Raw genomic sequence first — 20,960 nt, 5'->3', positions numbered from 1 at the left:
AAGACTTGCTCAGCGGCCCGCCCCCTCGCCCTCCCCACCACCCGCTTCCGCCTCGGCCAATCAGCGCCTGCCCGACCGTCCTGCCCGCGGAGAGTTCGGAGCAAGATGGCTGCGGCTTGCCGGGGCGTGAAGGTAGCGGGGTCTTTGCTCCACCTGGTCGCTCCGCTGCGCCAGCGGGGACCACGCGGCCGTGGATCTAGGGGGGAAGAGATGGGTGTTGGGAGAAAGGGTCACACTTTTCTAGGCCTGGTAGTGCGGCGGTTGGGCTCGGAAGGTGAAGGTCAACTCCGAAGCATATGTGTGTGGGGTGACTGGGTGGGCTCTCTGGGGGTGAGACACCAAGTCCTGTCCTGAAGGAGAGGAAACACACGTGGGTCACACCGCCGTCGCAGAAGCCTGGAGAACAAAGGAGCCTCGGTCGCTGATGAAAGGGTGGGGGTGGTCTGCACAGTGTACCGTTCACCGTTCCTTTCTTTACAGGGCCTGGTTGCTCTAATAACCGGAGGAGCCTCTGGTCTAGGTCTGGCCACGGCAGAGCGACTGGTGGGGCAAGGGGCCACTGCTGTGCTTCTGGACCTTCCCAACTCTGATGGGGAGATCCAAGCCAAGAAGTTAGGAAAAAGCTGCGCCTTTGCCCCAGCTGATGTAAGTGTGGGCATGAGGTCACAGAAACCGGCCTGGGAGCCCATGGGGTCCCCTTCCCTAAGGGTGCTATCTGTGTGGACAGTGGACCCATCTCCTTGTCCCTTTTGGCCTGAGCCATCCATCCAACACTGTGGGAGCACCTGCAATAAGGAATGTACAAAGCCTGGATCCACAGCAGTGGGGATGGGAATTGGATATATCAGAGTCTCCAGGAGGGGGTATGCATAGTTTGAAAATGCATATTGTGCCCTGTAATTTTATATTTACAAAGTTGAAAAACTTTTCATGAAACAAACTACAAAAAAAGCTTGATGAAATCATCTTAGCAGGTAGAGGTACAAAAGAGCTAGTTTATCATATCAGTAATTCTCGAAATGCTCTGGTCCACAGAAATCTCCAGGGGTATGTGAATTTATCAAAAGAGGGTATAGGTTTGAAAACAGTTTTGAACACTACAGCACCTAACATTTTCACTTTTGCCCCACTCTCATGTTTTCTTTCGGCGTCATCCTTGCTTACACAGTTCTGTTGTTACTCAAAGACTTGGCCTGCGCTCCCTTTACCCAGGTTTAGTGGTGAGTGTGCGTGCTGGGAGATGAATACCTTCTCCACCTCTCCCTTTGAAGGTGACCTCAGAGAAGGACGTGCAAGCAGCCCTGACTCTAGCCAAAGAAAAGTTTGGCCGTGTGGATGTGGCAGTCAACTGTGCAGGCATTGCAGTGGCCATCAAGACATACAACTTAAAGAAGAATCAGGTCCATGCCTTGGAGGACTTCCAGCGAGTTCTCAATGTAAGGCCTTGGAGGTTCCCTAGGGGTGTGAGTAAAAGGTATTTGGCTGTGGGTGCCTCCAAAGCTTTTAGGGGACAAAAGGTCCTACACCATGTCTCTACTGGTCTTTCAGGTGAATCTCCTAGGCACCTTCAATGTGATCCGCCTGGTGGCTGGTGAGATGGGCCAGAATGAACCAGACCAGGGAGGCCAACGTGGGGTCATCATCAACACTGCCAGCGTGGCTGCCTTTGAGGGCCAGGTGTGTGGGAAAGGGCAAGGCTTGTGCCATCTTGGTGACTTGTTAGGGCCCTTCACGTATGAATGACCTCTACTCCTTCTCCAGGTTGGACAAGCTGCATACTCTGCTTCCAAGGGGGGTATAGTGGGCATGACCCTGCCCATTGCTCGGGATCTGGCTCCCGTGGGCATCCGAGTGATGACCATCGCTCCAGGTAGAGATACTCCCTCCCTGCCACACCTGGGATTGGGTAGGATTCATGGGCAGTTGAGAGGGGAAACTGTCTACCAGCTAAGCAGCAATAGCCTTCCATTTCTGAGCATTGGGAAGTACCATAGGTAGGGCTAAGGTGAGGGGGGAACCAGGTAAATATGAAACGAAGGGTGGGCTTCTGACTCTGCCTGTCTTGTCTAGGCCTATTTGGCACCCCGCTGCTGACCAGCCTCCCAGAAAAAGTGCGCAACTTCTTAGCCAGCCAGGTGCCCTTCCCCAGCCGAATGGGTGATCCCGCTGAGTATGCTCATCTAGTACAAGCCATCATTGAGAACCCATTCATCAATGGAGAGGTCATCCGGCTAGATGGGGCCATCCGCATGCAGCCATGAAGGGAGAGGGCAGAGAAGACACATGCTCTTCTGTCCTTGCTTCCCTTGGAGTACTTTACTGCAGCCTGGGAGGATGTCCCAGAGCCATCTTGGAACTCTGCCCAGCAGTCACACTCTGTGCCTAATAAAGTCTCTATTTCTCACACGTGCGTAACACTGTGTGCTGGGGAAACTGGCATGGGGAAGAAAGGTGAATGGGTGAAGACTGACAAGGTCAGATGCTCCAAGCCCAGGGGCGGGGTGGGAAAGGCAATACCTCATACCTTTTGTGTCCCATGATAGCACACGGCCTTGATTTTAGTGAATAACTTTATTACCTAGGGTCAAAGGTAGGGATAGTGGGGGAAGGGGTTGGGGGAGGAGACCTGCAGCATTCTCCTCTCTGACTCCCAGCTTTTAATGAGCTTGAGGAGGGAGGAGAGAGAGATGAGCATGCTGAGCTCAGCGGCTGCTGGTGTTGAACTGTAGGTGGTACTGGGCCGCAGGTTGATTGGTGTAGATTATAGAATTCAGATAATTCTGCCTGTGAAAGAAGTACAGAGGCGTCAGCTGATGAGCTTTCCCTCTCTCCCTGACCCTTCCCATCCTTCTCTTGGCATTCATCCACATTGCCACCCCCTAGAACTCACTGGGCTTTTTGCTCCTTAGCCAGTTGCTGATTGAAGGAGCCCAGCCCCCTTCGAAATTCAGCACAAAGTTCCCTCTCCTGTTCCTCCAGCTCCATTGCTGCCTGGGCCAAGTGCAAGGCCTGGCTTTCCCATTCGGCATCCAGTGCTTTGTCGGCCTGGCGCTGTGCCTCCTTTTCATGGCGTTGCACCTCCTGGACTTTCCTGACGGCAGCTCTCTGCTCTGGAGTCATGCCCTTCCAACAATAGGGCAGGACCCGGTGGGGAGCCACAGGGTGCTGGGCAACCTGGGGGTTCTCGGTCAGTAGGTCACTTGTGATCTGGTTCTGGATCTCCATGAGGTTGGCCTCCTGTTCGCGCTGCCGCTCACGGCGCTGCTGCTCAGCCAGTTCAGCTGCCTGGTGGGGCCCCCAGATATGAACATTTGGGTAAACAACTTCAGGGAACTCTCAGTCACAGGGGAGGGGAAGACATGGCCCTACTCTCCTCCATCTCTGAGAGAAGGAATAGCTCTTGCCTGGCCTTTGAATGACCTAACATAGGGGGAGGGGTGGAATGGACAAGGAACTTCCCAGCCCTCTGGAAACCCGTAGACTGAGAGGCTGGGGAAGGGAGGGTGGTGTTCTGCTCTCAGGTCACCCTGAGTCAGGATGTGGGGAAGAGCATCTTTTGCCCTAAGAGGGTCCTTAGGTGAAAGGGGATGTTCTCAGGTAGATGAGAGGGCTGGTGTTGATTCAAGAAAGGTTGTGTGGGCAAAGACATGGCTAAGTTCCCCAGGACTTTGTTCAAGGGGTTGGGGAGAGCCTGGTGCACTGAATGGCCCAGGCCATACCTGGGCTTTGTTGGCGTTGGCCATGGCAGACATCATGGCCACGCGACAGGACTCCTCTAGCTTGGCCAACTGGGCAGCCCGCATGTCGACAGCTAGGCGCAGCTGGTCATTGAGCATATCTACACAGAGAAATATGGCCAGGGCACTATACTGGCCTGCCCCATTCCTGGTTCACTCATTCAGCCATTTGTTCAACAAGCTTGGTGGATGTGTGTATGTGTATGTTTGGGAGGGTAATGTCCTAATTATAGGGATGTGGAAGGAATTACTCTTTGGGGCTTAGGGATAGCCAAAGTAGCAGCAACAAGGATTTCTCAAGTGCCTAAGTGAAAGATGCAGGGAGATGGACCAAACATAGATCATACCACTGTGTGGCAATGACAGAGGTGTATACAGGGCATTATGATAGCTTTGGGTGGTGGGTGAGAGAAAGGCTTCCAAGAGGAGGTGATCCTTGAAATGTGCATTGCATATAGAAAGCAAGCAAGCAAAGGGCATGCCAAAGCCCTGTTTTATTCTAGCCACACCTGTTTCTTTGCTGTTTCTAGATCATGCCAGATACTGCCTCAGGGATTTGTAATAGACATTATTCTTGGCTCCGGCTCTTTTGCTTCCCCCAGGTCTTGCTCAAATATTGCCACCCCAGTGAGGCCTTCCCTGTCTCTCCTACCTAAAATTGCAACTTTCCTGTCCCCAACATTTATCCCCTTTCCGATTTATTTTTCTCCCTACCACTTGTCACCATCCAATATACTCTATATTTCACTGACGTTGTCTATTGCCTGTCTCTCTCCTCACTAGGAAGTAGCCTTGGTGAGGGCAGGGATTTTGTCTGTTTTATTCACTCCCATGCCCAGAACCTAGATCAGAGCCTGGCACATAGTAGGTGCTCAATAAATATTTGTCAAATGAATGAAGGAGACCAAGAAACAGTATGGTCTGTATCTGAAACTACAAATAGTCTGCTCTTGCTGGAGCATAAAATGCAAGTGGCTAGGGAGCTTTGTAGGGGCCAGACTAAGGGCCAGAAATTTGCCCTGAAGGTGGTGGGAACATGGAAGGATTTTAAGCAAGGAGGAGACACAATTAGATTTGTATTTTAGAAAGCTCCTCCTAGGGACCAGTATAGAATACAGTCAGGCTGGTGGGGGACAATGGAGGTAAGGAAGCCATCTCAGAGGGCTCAAAGCAGGCCCAGTATATAGAAGGTTACATCAGCAGTACGTGATGAGAGTAAAGAGCGGGGGAGATTTGGATGCTTCCCAGAGTCCTGGCTTAGATGACTGGGTGCACGGTGTGGCCACCACTGGAAGTAGAAGATACAGAATGAAGAGCAGGCTAGGGAACATGGATGAATTGTTTAGGAAGGCTGAGTTGAAGGTGGTCAGCAGGCATCTAGATATCTGATTCTGCGGGTACAGAGTCCTCAGCACAGAGGTGGTGACATGGCAGCTGAAACCAGAAAAGGGTGGAGGGCACTTGAAGAAAGTATGCAGGGGAGGGAAAGCAGTGTGCCAGGGACCAAGTCTCAAGAAAGAAAGGTGTAAAGGAAAAGGAGCCCACAAAGAGCAGACACGGACGGAATGGTCAGAGAGCTAAGAGCAGAATGTACTAGTACAGAAGCCAAGGAAGAGGGAGGCTCAAGAAGGATGTGATCAGAGTCAAGTGCAGCAAGAAAGGTCCAGTCGAGGAGGAAAGACTAGATAGAGCCTCTTGTACTTGGTAACACAAAGGCATTGGTGATTTTACTAAGTCGGGTCATTGAAGTTGGGTGGGGAGAAAAGGGGAACTCCCAGGGGGTTGAGGAAGAAGACGGCAAGCGGAAGCAGATTTTTCAACAAATACAACTGTAAAGGAAAACAGCTAGCTCACAGCACCTAGAGGAATCACAGGGTGCAGGGAGGCTTTAGTTTTTTAAGAGGGGTTAGACATAAGCATGTTTACAGCAGGCACAGAAGGGACCAGTGGAAAGGGAAATGTTGAAAACACGGGGCAGGGGATACCTGAGAGAGCACAGCCTGGGCGCGGGTGGAGGGAGCAGCAGGGATAATGGGGGTCCCTTAAACATAGGCTTAAGGCTTGGCTTTGAGGAGATACAGGGACATGGACTTCAGAGGCTGGAGGGTGGCAGGGGGTAGGGAGGATGGATAGGTGTGCGTGGTTTCATTTCATTCTTCACAGCAACCCAGAGAGGAAAGGAGCAGTACCATTTTTCAGGTGGGGACACCAAGAGGTCCAGAGGTGAAGTCAAAATGCCCAAGGTTACACAGTCAGCAAGTAGCTGGTTGGAATTTGAAGCCAGGTCCCTTGAGGAATCAGCCCACACTCTTTCCATTACACTACGTGGATGCTCCCTTGATATCCTGCTGTCCCTGTTGCCTAGCTCTGCCTTCTCATACATCTGCCTGCTGCCGAAGGGCAGCTGGCCCCGTGGCGCCTTTGCACCTGCTCTGACAAAAATCACCAGATACTCCTAATTTCAAAATCCAACAGACAGGTTTCTGTTCCTACCTAAACTTCGCCAGAGCATTTGCCATGATGGATGGATCCCTGTCTGAAAAGCCTCCCTTGATCTCTGACCCTGCTTTCTCATGGTGACTGAGAGAAGGCAAGTCTGGTGGAGTGGCCGTGTGTGGGCTCTGGAGCCAGCCTGCCAGAGTTCACTTCCCGCCTCCGTCACCCACTAGTGCGACTGGGCAAGTCATTTAACAACTCTGTTCTTCAGTTTCCTCCTCTGAAAATGGGGATAATACCAGTACTTGCCTCATGGAGTGGCTGGGAGGATGGCATGAGTCATGATGTGGTAGCAGGCTTAGCACAGTGTCTGATACACAGTAAGTGCCCAAGAAAGGTTAGCTATTATTACTATTTTATACATCTTTTATCCTACCTCCCTGATCCCTTTATTATGAGCTCCTTTTCCTCTACTCATTCATTCACTCAAGACACATTTACTGAGCATCTACCATGGACCAGGCAGTGTGTAAGTCACCGGAGTTGTAATAGTTAATAAGACAGCTCTGACCTTTGTCCTCACAGAGCGCTCACCCTTTCCCAGGCTCCATCCAGGCTTAGCATTCTTCTGTTCCTTAGCAAACCCTTCCCCTGCCTCAGGCCTCCAGGTCTCTCCCTGCAGCCCAGACTGCCTATATGCCACCTTATGATCATATAGATACAGGGCTACCTGTTGGCCACCCCCTCGCTGCGGCAATAGTCTGCTATCTTATTTCCTTGCTCTAGTCTTGCCCTCTAATCCAATCTCCACAATGTTCACAAAAGTTTTATGTCTAAAACACAAATCCTGTGGCACCAGTGCACAACACCCTCCCCCTCCCATGGCTCCTACCTCATTCAGTAAAAGCCAAAGTCTGCACCATGGCCTGGAAGGCCTGCGGGATCTGACCCCTTCACCTCTCTGACCTCATTTCCCATCTCTCTTCCCCTCACTTGGTCTACTTCAGCTACGCTGGCCCCGTGGCCATTTCTCAAACCTGCCAGACACCCTCTCTCCCGCCTCCAGGCCTTTGTACTAGCTACTTCCTCTCCGAGAGCTTTTCCCTCGATTGTTTGCATTGCTCACTCCCTTGTCTTCAGATCTGTATTCAAAGGTTACCTCAGTGAGGTTTTCCTTATTTAAAATGGCAACTGTGCACCCCTTTCTCAAAGTCCCCACGTCGCCCGTTTTGTGCTTTATTTTTCTCCCTAGCAACTGTCTTAACCACCTTATACAGTCGACCCTTGAACAATGCGAGGCTTAGGCAACCAACGCCATCCCCGCCCCCCCCCCACAGTCAAAAATCCACATGTAACTTGACTCCCCGAAAACTTAACTACTAATAGCCTACTGCTGCTGTTGCTCTTACCAATAATGTAAAGTCGATGAAGACATACTTTGTATGTTACATGTATTATATATTGTATCCCTACAATAAAGCTAGGGGAAAGAAAACGTTATTAAGAAAATCATAGGGGAGGGGGGCCTGGGTAGCTCAGTTGGTTGAGCATCTGACTGGTGGTTTTGGCTCAGGTTATGATCTCAGGGTCCTGAGATCGAGCCCCGCATCAGGCTTGGGGCTGAGCGTGGAACCTGCCTGTCCCTCTCCCTCTGCTCCTCCCCACTGCTCCCTTCCTCTCTCTCTCTCTCCCTGGAATAAATAAATAAAATTTTTAAAAAAAAGAAAGAAAAAGAAAACCATAGGGGAGAGAAAATACGTTTGTAGTATTGTATTTATTTTTAAAAATCCACATATAAGTGGACCTGTGCAGTTCAAACCCGTGTTGTTCAAGGGTCCACTGTATATTTTACTATTTTATCTTGTTTATTGTCTGTCCCCGTTAGAGTGTGAACTCCATACAGCAAGGATTTTTCTATTTTTGTTCACTGTGCCAGGCACAAAAGAGGTAGCTTAATATATGCAGAATATTGAAATTGTCTTGTCACTCTGCTTTAAACCCTTAAATGGTTAACCATTGCCTACGCAATAAAGTCACAATTCCTTAGTTTGGTGTAGAAAATTCTTGCACATTTTCTCTTCCTCCAAGCTCTCAACCCTAGGCTGCACTAACACTAAACTGTTCATGCATCCTAAACCCTTGGACTATTCACAGCCCCACTTCTCTACCTCTTGCTGCCCCCTCTGCCTAGAATGACCTTGTTTTGACCCTCTCCCTGACTTGGAAAAATTGTACCCAACTTTCCAAACATTGATTCCTAACAGCTGACTTGTGCCACCCCTACCATCCTGCCTCCCTTTCCTTGTGAGAATTGACCACTCCCATATTGATGTTCCCTCCACGTCCTATAAACACTTCTGTCACAGTACCTGTCACAGCACCTACCAGTTAAAGCATAAATATTTGCTGATGAATGACTTGTGCAGATATGTTTTCCTCTTTCCCTAAACTGATTTTCTAGAAGGGGTATGGTTCCGTGGGATCATGGAAGGCAGGGTGCTGGTCTTGTTTACTCTGGTCTCCAATTGTTCATTGAACAATGATTTATTGAGTTCCTGACACCATGGCAGGCACTGTACAAGGCAACTGGGATACAGTGGTGGAAATGAGAGATGCAGTTTGTCTTTAGTGAGCTGACATTTTTGGAGAAAAGACAGACATTCCACAAACACTTCCAGAATCAGTGATATCTCTGACAAATGGTAAACTGAACAGGATGCTATAACAGGATGACTTGAAAGGTGAGCAGTGCAAATAGCTAAGAGGCGATCCTCGCCCTCGAAGGGCTTACTCTAATAGAAGAGGAGGATGTGGTTGCAGATAGTGTCATAGAAATAGTCGCTACTGGTTACTGAGCACTGAAGTTTGTGCTTTATATACAGTATCTCATTTCATTCCCACACAAGCTCTACATGGCATGAATTATTGTCCCCATTTTAAAGATGAGGAAGGTGAAGCACTGAGAAGAAAATTCATTTGCCCAAACCAGTGGCAGAGCCGATAGGTCTGTCTTCACTATGCTGCCTCCACATGATGGGAGTTCCAGGCTGATTGGTACCAATGGCTACACGGTCAGTGACCGAAGGAGGTCGGGGAGTTTGGGGTCTGCTCAGTCTAACCTTTCAGCGTCAGCTCTGTGGGTAACTGGACCTCCCCACTCCCTGGGAGTTGTACCTGGCTCAGAACAACTCCCCACCAGGCCTCGGGTCTCAGCCTGGAGGCGCAGCTATTTACCTGCACATTTCTCTTCGGCCTTGACTTGCTGTTGCTCCTGCAGCTGCCTCTCCAGACTGTATCTGAACTGCTCCTGCTGCATTTTCAGGCATGTGGCCCTCTCCAGATCCTCCCCAGCAAAGCACTGCAAGCTGGCTGGGCCACAGGGGGGATCACTGTGGCCGAGATGGGCTGGAAACTCCATCCAGAGACGGCCAGGATCCCAAAGGTCAAATTCTCGCCTGTTCTTGAGCTGCTGCTTTTGCTCCCGAAATTCCTGGACTTTCTTGGCCAGCCGACGTGTCCGTTCTGCCTGTTCCTTCTCTAGCATCTGGGCTACCAGATCATACTGCTCCTGGTAGGTACCTGAGGGTGGTGGGCAGGAACATGGAGAAGGCCCCACAGGAGAGACAGAGCCCACTCATCATGGCCTCTGCTCCCAAGGCCCATCTGGTTTGTCCCACCACACCCCAGGCGTCACGCCCCACTCCAAGGCAGAAGCGCCCTATCTCAGCCCACTCAGGCCCTTACACTATCCTTCTTGGCTTGCCCTTAGCCTTGAGCTCTTACCATAAGCTGCCTCCTTGCTCTGCTCTGTTGCCTCTCGAAGCTTTCGCTCTTCCACCTGGCTGTTGAGTGCTTTGACATCCACCTGATCCCAAAGAAATGAGCTAAATCAGGGTAGGGGACCAACAGCGGGCCTTGAATGCTCGTAACACAAACTGCTCAGAATTTACCCACTTTGGAATCCTCCTATAGATCCTCAGTACCTACTGGATAATGTTCTACCTTCTGAACATGGTCTAGCCTCTGCCTCCTTCTCCAGCCTTATCTCAGTACCTTCCTCCTCTGCCCCACCCTCAGAGCTCTGTGCTCAGAGTTCCCTGTGCATCTGAGGTTGTTGGGAACAAACAGCCTTTGCTCCAGGTGCTCCCTCCACTGGGAGGGAACTCTCTTTCTTCCTCTCTTTACCCAAACTCCTGTTCATCCTTCAAGACCAGCTCAGTCCTCACCTTTCTGATTCCTTTTGCAGGTGCCATTCCCATAGAATCTAGGACCCACTGTCCACATTATATTGAAGTTTGCCTCTGTTGATTTCCTCCACCAGACTGTGAGCCCATTAAGGGCAGAGACTGGGCCTTAGTCAGCTTTGTACCCTACCGCCCAACCCAGTTTTCGGCCCAGAGAAGACCCTGAGGAAATGCTTGCCAACCGGATCTCAATCACACCACACATCTCTCAGCCAACTACTTACTTATGTCAGGCACTGCGCCACCACCATATGTTAATATTCACTTTCACACTTCCTTTATTTAGCTTCATTTTACTGAGAAGGAGCCTGGAGCTTAGAGAAGATAGGTGACTCATTCAAAGCCACACATCTAGTAAACAGCAGACCTGGCCCTTGAGCTTAGGTATGAGGTCTTTTCCAGAATACCATGCTGCATTCCCCCCCATCCACCTACCCAGCAATCTATTTTTTTCTTAAACTATCAATATTTTCTGTTTATTTTGATTGTAATTCCTTTAAAACATTTCAAGATAGTGTAAAAGGGAATACAGTTTAGTGAAGAGTAAGTCCCTCCCATCTCTGTCGCTCAGCCCGGTTAACAGTTTCTTATGTAGCCTTCCAGACAGCATTTAGGCATACACAATACCAAATATTCTTTAGACTTCTTTTGGCTCCATGTTACCTGTCTCTTGAGAACCAGGCCACTCAGCCCAGAGATGACTGGAGGAGAGTCAGCTGTCACTGGCTCCTCTTCCCCTGCATCCCCAGCCCCCTTCCTTCCCTCACCTGGGAGTGGATACCTTCTATCTCCTTCCTTTCCAGCTGGAGGGCCTGCTTAAATCAATGAGGGCTGTAACAGACACTGCTACATTCCTCTCTGGGTGCAGGAGTGAGGTGACCCCTGGTCCCAAGGAAGTCCTCATTGCCTACTCACCCCCATGACTCGGGTCCGCACATTGAAGAATCGGCTCTGTCGCTCTTTTTCTCGATTTCTTCTAGCCTCGATGGCTGCCTCCTCCTTGGGATCTGGTGACAGGTCTACCTTATACATCTGGAGCAAGGGGTGGAATGGCCAATCAGTGCTGACCACCATCCTTGACTGCACTCCTACCCCTATTCCTTTCTTCCTATAGCACCAATAACACCAGTTATTGATTCCTACTGATTATACCTCCTGATATACTTCATATCTGTGTCCTACATCTTTGCTGTCACCACCCTAATTCAGGCCTCACAATCAGGTGCCAGACAGTATTCTCAGGAGCCTCAGTGGCCTCCCTTGCTCCAGTGTTACTCTCTCTACTCTTTTCTCTGCACTAGCTACTGGAGTGATCTTTCGGAAAGCAAATCTGACCATAGCACACCTCAGCTTCAAAACTTTAAAAGCAACAGGGCACCTGGCTGGCTCAGTCAGTGGAGCATGCGACTCTTGATCTCAGGGTTATAAGTTCAGGCTCCACGTTGGGTGTAGAGTTCATTTAAAAATAAAAAATCTTAAAAAAAGAAAAACCTTTAAAAGCAGCTTTAGGGGTGCCTGGGTGGCTCAGTTGGTTAAGCATCTGCCTTTGGCTCAGGTCATGATCTCAGAGTCCTGGGATCCCGCCAGCGCCAGGCTCCCTAATCAGCCAGGAGTCTGCTTCTCCCTCTCCCTCTGCCCCCCAGCCCCAGTCATGCTCACTCTCTCTCAAATAAATAAAACTTTAAAAAATAAATAAAAGCTTTAAAGCAAACGGCTCCCCAGTGTTTACAAGATAAAGTCTAACCCCCTTTGCCAGATTTATAAAAGTCTTCATGATCTGACCCTTGCTCATCTTTCCAAGTCTCAAGCTCATTTACAACTCTCCCCCCTTCATGTTATGCTCTATTTGGTTTTCCCCATTTCAGTAAATGGCAGCACTATTTTCCCTTTATTTGTTACTTATTCTCTAGTCACGCGAAAGGCTAGAGGGCTTATATTTGCCTGTGTTCTGTCATATTTTGGGAAGCCCACTTTTGGCAATGTGAGCCAGCCAAAACCACAGCCAAAAACACTTTTGCAACCATAAATCTGATCACGTCTCTCACCTGCTTAAAATCCTCCACTGGCTTCCCACTGCACTTAGAATGAGATCCAAACTCCTTACCATGGGTTTCAAGATCCGGCTCCTGCACACCTTTCCAATTCATCCCACATCACAGTCTCCCTCACTTACAGTCCTCCAGGCACACTGGCCTCCTATCAAGTCCTCCAACACAACAACTGTTCCCATCTCAGGGCCTTTGTACATGGTGTCTCTTTGTTCAGAATACCATTCCTCAACTCCTCCTATAGCTAGTTGCAATCCTTTATTTATTTATCCTTTTTTAAATTTAAATTCAATTAACATATATTATTATTGGTTCCACAGGTAGAGGTCAGTGATTCGTCAGTTATATATGACATCCAGTGCTCATTACATCAGGTGACCTCCTTAATGTCCATCACCCAGTTACCCTAACCCCCTAACCCCCTGATCCTTTAAAAAAAAAAAACCATTTTGTGACTGAAATACTTGATGTATACAGCAGAATATATATAACCCATATGCAAGTTAAGAAGCATGATAAAAGAGGGGTGCCTGGGTAGCGCAGTCGTTAAAGCGTCTGCCTTTGGCTCACGGCGTGATCCCGCCGTACCGGGATCGAGTCCCACATCGGGCTCCTCCGCTATGAGCCTGCTTCTTCCTCTCCCACTCCCCCTGCTGTGTTCCCTCTCTCACTGGCTGTCTCTCTCTGTCAAATAAATAAATAAAATCTTTAAAAAAAAAAAGCATGATAAAAGAGACCCATGAACCAACTCCCCAACTTAAGAAACAGAACTTGGTCAATATTATTAAAGTGTCTTATGTCTCTTCTCCCTCATCCTTACCCTAAGAGACAACCACTGTGCAAATGTTAACATTTGCTTACTCATAGGCATTAATATACTGTGTATGAACCAAGGGTTGCTGGAGGGGAGGGAGGGAGGAAGGGGGATGGGGTAACTGGGGGATGTAATGAGCACTGGGTATTCTATAAGACTGTTGAATCACTGACCTCTACCTCTGAAACCGGTAATACATTATATGTTAATTAATTGAATTTAAATTAAAAAATAAATAAAATGAAAAAACAAACAAAATATACTGTGTATGTATAGGACTCCCTGGACAATATTTTGAAATATTCTCTTGTTTTGGAACTTTATAATGTATCATGTAGTATGCATTTTTCTTCATCTTACTTTTTTTCACATGTTCAGTCATTTAACAAATATTTGTGGAGTGCCTACTGTCAGACACTCCTTTAAGCACCTGGGAGACATCAAAGAACAAAACTGACAAGAATCTGAGTCTTTGTGAAGGTTACTTTTTGTGGGGGCAGAGAGACAATAAACAGTACATTAAAGAGTTTGTAAGAAGATGATAAGTGCTATGGGAAAAAATATAGAGCAGGATAAAGGGAATTGGAACTTCCAAGGAAACGGGGAGTGTTGCAGTTTTAAATGTGGAAGCCAGGGAAGGCCTAATTGAAAGGGTAATATTAGAGCAAATACTTGAAGGTGAAGGAGTCCCCCATGCAAATATCTAGGAAGTGAACACTCCAGGCAGAAGGAAGAAGTACAAAAGCCTTAAGGTGGACACGAAAGGCACACATTCAGGGGGACAACAGGAAGGCAAGTGAGTGAAGGAGAGGTAAGTAGGAAGTGATATTAGAGAGATAATGTGGGGGGGGGGCAGAGCACGTAGGACTTTAAAGGCTGTGGCTTTTACTCTGAGAGAAATGGGCAGCCATTGGAGGGTTTTGAGCAGTGGGAATGATGTGTTCTGCCTTTGATTTGTAAAGGATCACTTCTGGCTGCTGTGTGAATAGATTGAGGGGACCAGAGGCAAGGCTAGAAGCAGGGAGACCAGACAGGAGCCTACTGCAGTCGTCCAGGCAAGAGATGATGGTGAATCATGTCAGGTTAGTAGCAGCAGAGATTGTAAGAAGTGGTCAGATTCTGGATACATTTTGAAGGCAGAGCCAACAGGACTTCCTGATAGATCAGATGTGCAGTATGAAAGCAGTATTAAGAATGATTTCGAAGATTTGAGCTGGGGCAATCAGAGGGATGGAGTTGCTATCAACTGAATAGTCTGTGTAGGGACAACAGTATGGGATGGGGGGGATCAAGAGGTCAGTTTGGAAATGTTAAGTTGAAGAGGTCTATTAGATATCTACTGATAGCAGATGGTATGGTGAATTTTATTATCTGTCCAAAAGATCTGCTACTCCTCCCCTACAGAAGGCGTATACATGCATATCTCATTGCCCTCAACGTTATCCACGTGGTTGGTTTTGCCCTCTGCTATGGGAGAACTGACATGTGCTCTTCCCAAACAGAACTAAGAGCCATTATGCGATTGCCCCCCACTTTCTTCTCTTCACTCTCTGCTATGAGACTGGCAATGTCCCAGGTAAGACTGGCAATGTCTCCTTCAGTGTTGGTTCTGGAATGATGGCATAGAGCAGAGATGTAGCCAACCCACATCAGACAAGCAGCATGAGTGAGAAATCCTTGTTTTTCTAAGCTACTGAGATTTTGGGGTTGTTTGTAACCTCAGCATAATTTAGCTTATCCTGACTGATACAAATGAATTTAAAGCTATGAGGCTGTAACAGATCTGTAAGGGAGTAAGGTAGATGGATAAGAATGGCCTAGGGGAGATGGGGAGAGAAGGAGGAGTCAGCACTGGAGACGAAGGTGAAGTGTCTGGTGAGGTGGGAGGGAAACCAGGAGAGTGGTGTCTGAGAAGCTTTTGGGAGAGAGTGAGCAACTGACGATATGTTAAGATAAGGATTGAGAACTGACAGGTTTAGTAATGTGAGGGATGCTGATGACCTTAACAGAAACATTTCTAGTGGGGTTGTGGGGATGAAAACCTGACTGACGTAAGCTCAGGAGAGACTAGGACTACACAGCACAAACAACCCAGTTTATTATTTTTTTAAACTGCAAAAGACGGAGGATGAACCTGCCGATTAAAAGAAATATATATACAGGTGGGGAAGTTTCTCCAGCATATATCTAGGAGTGCAAGTGCTGATCATGGGGCATAAGTGTACTTAACTTTACAAGATAATGCTAAGTTGTTTTCCAAGGAAACTGTACCAATTTACATCTTCACTATGGTGTATAAAAACTCCAGTCAATCCATGTCCTCCGCAATACTTGGTACAGCAGGCTTCTTAATTTTTGCCAATTTGGGAGTATAAAATTATAATTACCAATTTTTATTGGAATTATCATTATTGCTAGTGAGGCTGCACATCTTTTCATGTGTGTTTTGGCCATTTTTGATTACTCTTCTGTGAATTGCTCTTTCACACCTTTTGTCCATTTAAAAAAAATCAAGTTGCTTGTCCTTTTCTTATTAATTTTAGGAGTTCTTTATGTATTAAACACACTAATCATTTCTTAGTTTAAATGTGGCAAACAGGGGGCCTGGGTGGCTCGGTCAGTTAAGCACCTGCCTTCGGCTCAGGTCATGATCCCAGGGTCCTGGGATTGAGCCCCAGGCTGGGCTCTCTGCTCAGCCTCTCCCTCTCCCTCTGCCCCTCCCCCTGCCTGTGCTCTTGGGCAAATGATCGTGCTCACTCTCTCTTTCTGTCAAATAAATAAATAAATAAATAAATAAATAAAATCTTAAAAAAAAATCAATGTGGCAAACATCTCCAATCTGTGACTTGTCTTTTCATTTTATTATTATTTTTTTTAAAGATTTTATTTATTTATGTGACAGAGAGACAGCCAGCGAGAGAGGGAACACAGCAGGCGAGTGAGAGAGGAAGAAGCAGGCTCCCAGCGGAGGAGCCTGATGTGGGACTCGATCCTGGAACGCCGGGATCACGCCCTGAGCCGCAGGCAGACGCTTTAACGACTGCGCTACCCAGGTGCCCCATTTTATTATTTTTTAAATAATATTTACTTATTTTTAAAGCAAGATCTATGCCCAACGTGTGGCCTGAACTCATGACCCTGAGATCAAGAGTCACATGCTCTACCGACTGAGCCAGCCAGGTGCCCCTCACTTTATTATTATTTTATGGTAATTTTATGGTAACAATTGATACATAAAAAAGAATATGGTTAACACTCATGTAAGTTACGAAGCACAACAACCAAATGAACACCTGTGAACCCTCTGCAGAAGCCAGAAAATAAAACATTATCAATACTATGTGCACCCATCCATTTTTTCACTTTCTTTGTTGTACTTTGGATGAATTTATATGTAGTCAAATTCAGCAATCTTTTCCTTTAAGCTTAGGAGTTTTCATTATTTAAGAAATCCTCTGAGGTCATATTCTGCTCTATGTTCTAAAATGTCTAGAATTTTGCCTTTCTCATTTAAGTTTTTAATCCATTTGGAATTGCACTTTATATACAGTGTGAGAGGCAGGGATCCAATTTGATTTTTTTTCCAAGTTCCGTCTTATCTTTTTAAATGGAACACTAGTTCCTGTCAATTATATGAGATTGCTGTCCTTTGGTCATTTTGTCCCCCTAGCCTGATTGTGACTGTTTCTCCCAGTTGAATTCATTTATGGTTCCTCTACTAGATTTCACCAACCAAGCTTTCTCTTTCCTGGACTTGTCATAAGACTTTTAGACTCTCCCCAGCCTCCAGATGTCATTTTAAAAGTGGTTTCAGGAATGGCTATGGCAACCCCAGATCCTTTCCATGTCTAAGTCTAAGCACCAACCCCAGCCAACTCATTCCATTTGTGCCCACAATGTAAGGTCACTGAAGGGGGAGATTTGGCAGATATTTTAAGCTTCTTGGATTCTTAAGGCCATGACCTTGTAATGAGTAGGTGGTATAAGGTGTAGGGGGATGAAAGTATGAAGGAGAAGGATAGACAATATGGGGAACAGAGAGGGGAAACGGACGGGGGTGGGGTAGAGCAGGCAGAAAAGGAAAGGGGAAGGAGGTCAACAGGGTAGTACACAGCAATGGAGGACCGAGAGCAAAAGAAGGGGAAGGAGGAAAGCAAGGGAGGGGCCAGAGGGGGATGGAGACGAGGAAACGGGGTGGGGATGAAAAATGAGGAGAGACAGATAAAATGGGGAGAAAGGAAAGAGAATAGAGATGGAGAGCAGTGGCTTAGGGACCCTGACTCCCAGAGGTTACACAAAATACCTTTCTTAGCAACGAGTGTCAATTTTGAGGCTCCCAGGTTGGGTCTAGGTTCAAGTAGCCAACAAGTGGCTCGAGTCCAAGACTATTCTTAGGCTACAGCAACAATCTCTGAACTCTGCTTGGAGAAAAAGGAAGGAGGCAGGGGATAGAGGCAGTGCCTCTGGCCATAGCTTTCCCCAGCTCGTGACCCTGCCGCTTCAGAGTACCCTCATCTCCCTTCACACTCCATCCCTTTTCACCCCAGCCCCCTTCCCACCCCAACCCATCCCTACCCCTGTTCCACTGCACTTCCAACCCTACTTCACCCTCAGCTTGGTCTGAGCTCCCCTAACGCCAAATCCTCCCGCCGCCCCTCCTCCCCGTACAACCCTCGCTCCCCGGGGGTCCTTCCAGTCCCCGACCCTGTTCTTGTTTGAGCCTTCCAGCCTGCCAGGGTAAAGCCGCAGCCAAGCTCCCACCTTCCTCTTGCCCTGGAGGGCATAACCCTGCTGTGACTTGTCTCAGCAAACGTGGGCTCCCATCCCGCCTGCTTCCTCGGATCCCCAAAGTTGCTGCGTCCTCCGTCACCACCTCTATGGCTCGGTACGCAGGGTCAGCGGTTTGCGTTGCCACGCAACAAGAAAGGGGGGCGGGACCCAAACTCCTGTTTTAAGCTCGCGCACTGGCAACGGCTCAACAAACTTCCACGACACGCCCCTTGTTCCGCTCTCGCCGGAAGCCGGAAATCCCGTTAGGCCCGGACTTATTCTCGCGAGGTTTGTCGTACGCCCGGCCTGCACTGCGGTGTTTCCCGCGCGGGCTACCCCAGTTCCCGGGCGTACGGCGCGGCCTTTTGTACAGCCGCCGGCGCCGTCGCCGTCATGGGTTTCCTGAAACTGATTGAGATCGAGAACTTTAAGTCGTACAAGGGTCGGCAGATTATCGGACCGTTTCAGAGGTTCACCGCCATCATTGGACCCAATGGCTCTGGTGAGATAAACCTGGCTGCGGCCCTGCGCACGTCCCGGCCTGGACCCCCTAATCCGGTAGCAGAGTAGTACAACCCAGCCCATGCGACCTGAAATGTCACGAACCTTCACAGGTTCTTTTCCCTCCGGAGCGGGTTCAGGTCGAGCTTGCTTTCCCCGCTTGGGTACTCTGACTCTAACCTCTTCCCCAGGTGCCACTTGTCTACTCTTTGCGCGGCCCCCGCCCCTGAGTGAGTGGTACGGGCCGTTCTGTACGTTACCCAGCCCACTGCCCCCTCCCGCCAAAAGTGGCGCGTCCGGAGTTGTCCGCCAGTCGCGGGCCGCGCAGTTCCCCGCTGGACCTGCTGAATCTGGCTACTTACCCTGCCTTCTTTGAACTCTTCGGAAAGTGTGGGACCGCTAGTAGGCTTCCCAAGGCCTCCGGTCCCCAGCGGTACACTTTTCCTTCAGCCCAGCGCCCCCTCCCGCCTCTCTTTGGTATGCTCCAATTCCTCCTTTTTTTAACTGTCCTCCCGAGGCGGCACTTTTGAATTTCTGACCCAGCGCTCCCGTCTCCAGCGGGAGTGCTTGGGGTGTCCACCCTCCACCTCCTTTTCAGAGGTGGGGATGGCTCGAAATACCCCCTTTGTTATCACTGAAACCATTGAAAGGATTCATTCGCTCGCCAAATTTATTGAATGCTTACTGTTTTATAAGGAGTTGTTCAAGGTGCTGTGGAAACAGCGGAGAATAGAGTAAGCCTTGCTGTCAGGGGACTTGCGTTCCAGAGGGGAAAGACAATAATAAAGAAGGAGAAAATACGACAACTTTTGGCTATGATGAATGCTATACAGGAAATGAGGTTGATGGCATACAGTGACTTGGCTGGTGTCTTTAGAAAGAGCGGTCAGTATATGCTGTATGGTGTATTTGAAAGTTGCTGAGAGAAGAGATCTTAAAAGTTCTCATTACAAGGGAAAAATTGCTTATGTGAGGTGACGATGTTAACTTATTGTGGTAATCATTGTTTGATATATGCAAATAGGGAATCATGTTGTATACCTGAAACTAATACAATGTTTTATGTCAGTTATATCGCAGCAAAACTGGGGGGGATGGGGGAATGGTGGTCAGGTAAGACCTCGATTTCCTATCTTAACTCCTTTTCTCTAAATGATACCCTATTGGAGTGCCTGGGTGACTCCGTTAAGCGTCGGTTAAACTCTTGATCTCAGCTCTGGTCTTTATCTCATGGTGGTCAGTTCAAGTCCGCCTGTTGGGCTCCATGCTGGGCATGGAGCCACTTTTTTTAGGAAAAGTAAATAATACATTATGGATTCCTCCCATCTACCCTCACAAGCAGTCTGTTTGGAATTCTGCTGTGTTCCTCCACCCGGGAGATGTTCTAGCTAAATCATTTCCTAGCATGAGGGGCTGCCCTCGCTGACATACCTCAAACTTATGAACCTTCCCTGGAGTTTTGCCTGTGGTTGGTGCTCTTTGTAGAGCAAGGTTTTTCAACAGCGGCACTGTTGACATTTCTAGCAAGATAATTCTTTGCTGTGGGGTTGGTCCTGTGCGTTGTGGGATGTTTAGCAGCATCCTTGGCTTTTACCCACTAGGTGGTAGCACCCCCGCCCCCCAGGTGTGATAACCAAAAATGTCTCCAGACATTGCCAGTGTCCCCTGGGAAGTGGGCCCTGCTTCCGCCTCGCTTGAGAACCACTGGCCTAGAGGGCTAATGCTTGGGGTTCCATTCCAGTTTCTTAGGATTTTGGTGTGGTGGCCCCTGTTGAAAGAGCCAGAATGCACCTCTTGGCATTCACTCCTCTCAGCATGCGTAAATTTGTTTACCCAGCTGTTCCAAAAAGACGCTTAATCTGGACCTCCTCCCCCCAACTTCTTCAATGCCCACCTCCACAAGCCATTCCTTGGGTCCCCTCGGTGAATTACTCTTCTTCTCTGGCACACAGTAAACACTTGGTACATGTTAATGCTTATTTTTTTCTGTTTTGTATTCACGGGATATGTTTTTGTATCTTCTTCATCACTGGTTTATGATTGCCCCCGAAAGAAGACATTCCTTTAAACATTTTATCAGTGTTCAGTTCATAATGCATGTTATACAAATGTTTACAGTATTGAATGATTGCTAGTAGGGAGGGCTTTGGTTGTGAGACGTTCTTACTATCCCTGGAGAGCATGGAGGAAGCCCGAAGATTGGGAGTGGATGCCTTGAAGTCTGTCTTCTGGTCTGCTTGTTGTGCTAGTCCTGCTCTGATAAGGGAGATGGAGCTAAGAGTCCAGACCTGTGTTAGGATAGGACTGCCATTTATGGAGCACCACCGTGTGTCAAGTACTTTATTTATTGGAACATGTTACATTTAAATTCTCAGAATGACCCTATGAGGGAGATACCATTATCTTGGTT

At 48.2% G+C, this 20,960-nt stretch overlaps 3 protein-coding genes across 7 annotated transcripts in view; 2 read left to right on the top strand and 1 right to left on the bottom strand.

Annotated features, from left to right (window-relative positions):
- The first annotated feature begins 29 nt into the window (after window positions 1-29).
- HSD17B10 (hydroxysteroid 17-beta dehydrogenase 10) lies at window positions 30-2,404 on the top strand. The gene is made up of 6 exons (XM_026488622.3): window positions 30-132; window positions 481-645; window positions 1,272-1,436; window positions 1,549-1,677; window positions 1,762-1,870; window positions 2,071-2,404. The coding sequence occupies exons 1-6, from the start codon at window positions 106-108 to the stop codon at window positions 2,259-2,261; spliced, it is 786 nt and encodes a 261-aa protein (XP_026344407.1). The 5' UTR covers window positions 30-105; the 3' UTR covers window positions 2,262-2,404.
- Window positions 2,405-2,552: 148 nt separating this feature from the next.
- Window positions 2,553-18,971, bottom strand: RIBC1 (RIB43A domain with coiled-coils 1). 3 transcript variants are annotated; one of them, XM_026488619.4, is made up of 8 exons: window positions 18,041-18,291; window positions 17,583-17,697; window positions 11,333-11,449; window positions 9,957-10,038; window positions 9,408-9,752; window positions 3,720-3,838; window positions 2,891-3,285; window positions 2,553-2,784 (listed from the first exon to the last, which is right to left on the bottom strand). In XM_026488619.4, exons 3-8 carry the CDS (start codon window positions 11,447-11,449, stop codon window positions 2,703-2,705), a joined length of 1,140 nt encoding a protein of 379 aa, XP_026344404.2. In that variant the 5' UTR covers window positions 17,583-17,697; window positions 18,041-18,291; the 3' UTR covers window positions 2,553-2,702. The 3 variants fall into 3 exon arrangements, with proteins under 3 accessions (XP_026344404.2, XP_026344405.2, XP_026344403.2); XM_026488620.4 differs by lacking the exons at window positions 17,583-17,697; window positions 18,041-18,291 and adding an exon at window positions 18,913-18,971; XM_026488618.4 differs by lacking the exon at window positions 17,583-17,697 and having other exon boundaries at window positions 18,041-18,290.
- SMC1A (structural maintenance of chromosomes 1A) overlaps window positions 18,326-20,960 on the top strand; it is a 49,238-nt gene continuing 46,603 nt past the window's right edge. For 2 of the 3 annotated variants that reach the window (XM_057311871.1, XM_057311870.1), the window contains exon 1: window positions 18,326-18,551. In XM_057311871.1, coding sequence (XP_057167854.1) covers window positions 18,443-18,551 — 109 coding nt within the window. In that variant the 5' untranslated portion in view covers window positions 18,326-18,442. The remainder of the gene's footprint in view (window positions 18,552-20,960) is intronic. The other variant, XM_026488616.4, reaches the window with a different exon arrangement.

The sequence above is a fragment of the Ursus arctos genome, chromosome X, assembly GCF_023065955.2.
Source record: "Ursus arctos isolate Adak ecotype North America chromosome X, UrsArc2.0, whole genome shotgun sequence".
Taxonomy (NCBI): Eukaryota; Metazoa; Chordata; class Mammalia; order Carnivora; family Ursidae; genus Ursus; species Ursus arctos.
The sequence above is the reverse complement of the archived record's forward strand: the minus strand, read 5'-3'. Positions and strand labels throughout refer to the sequence as shown.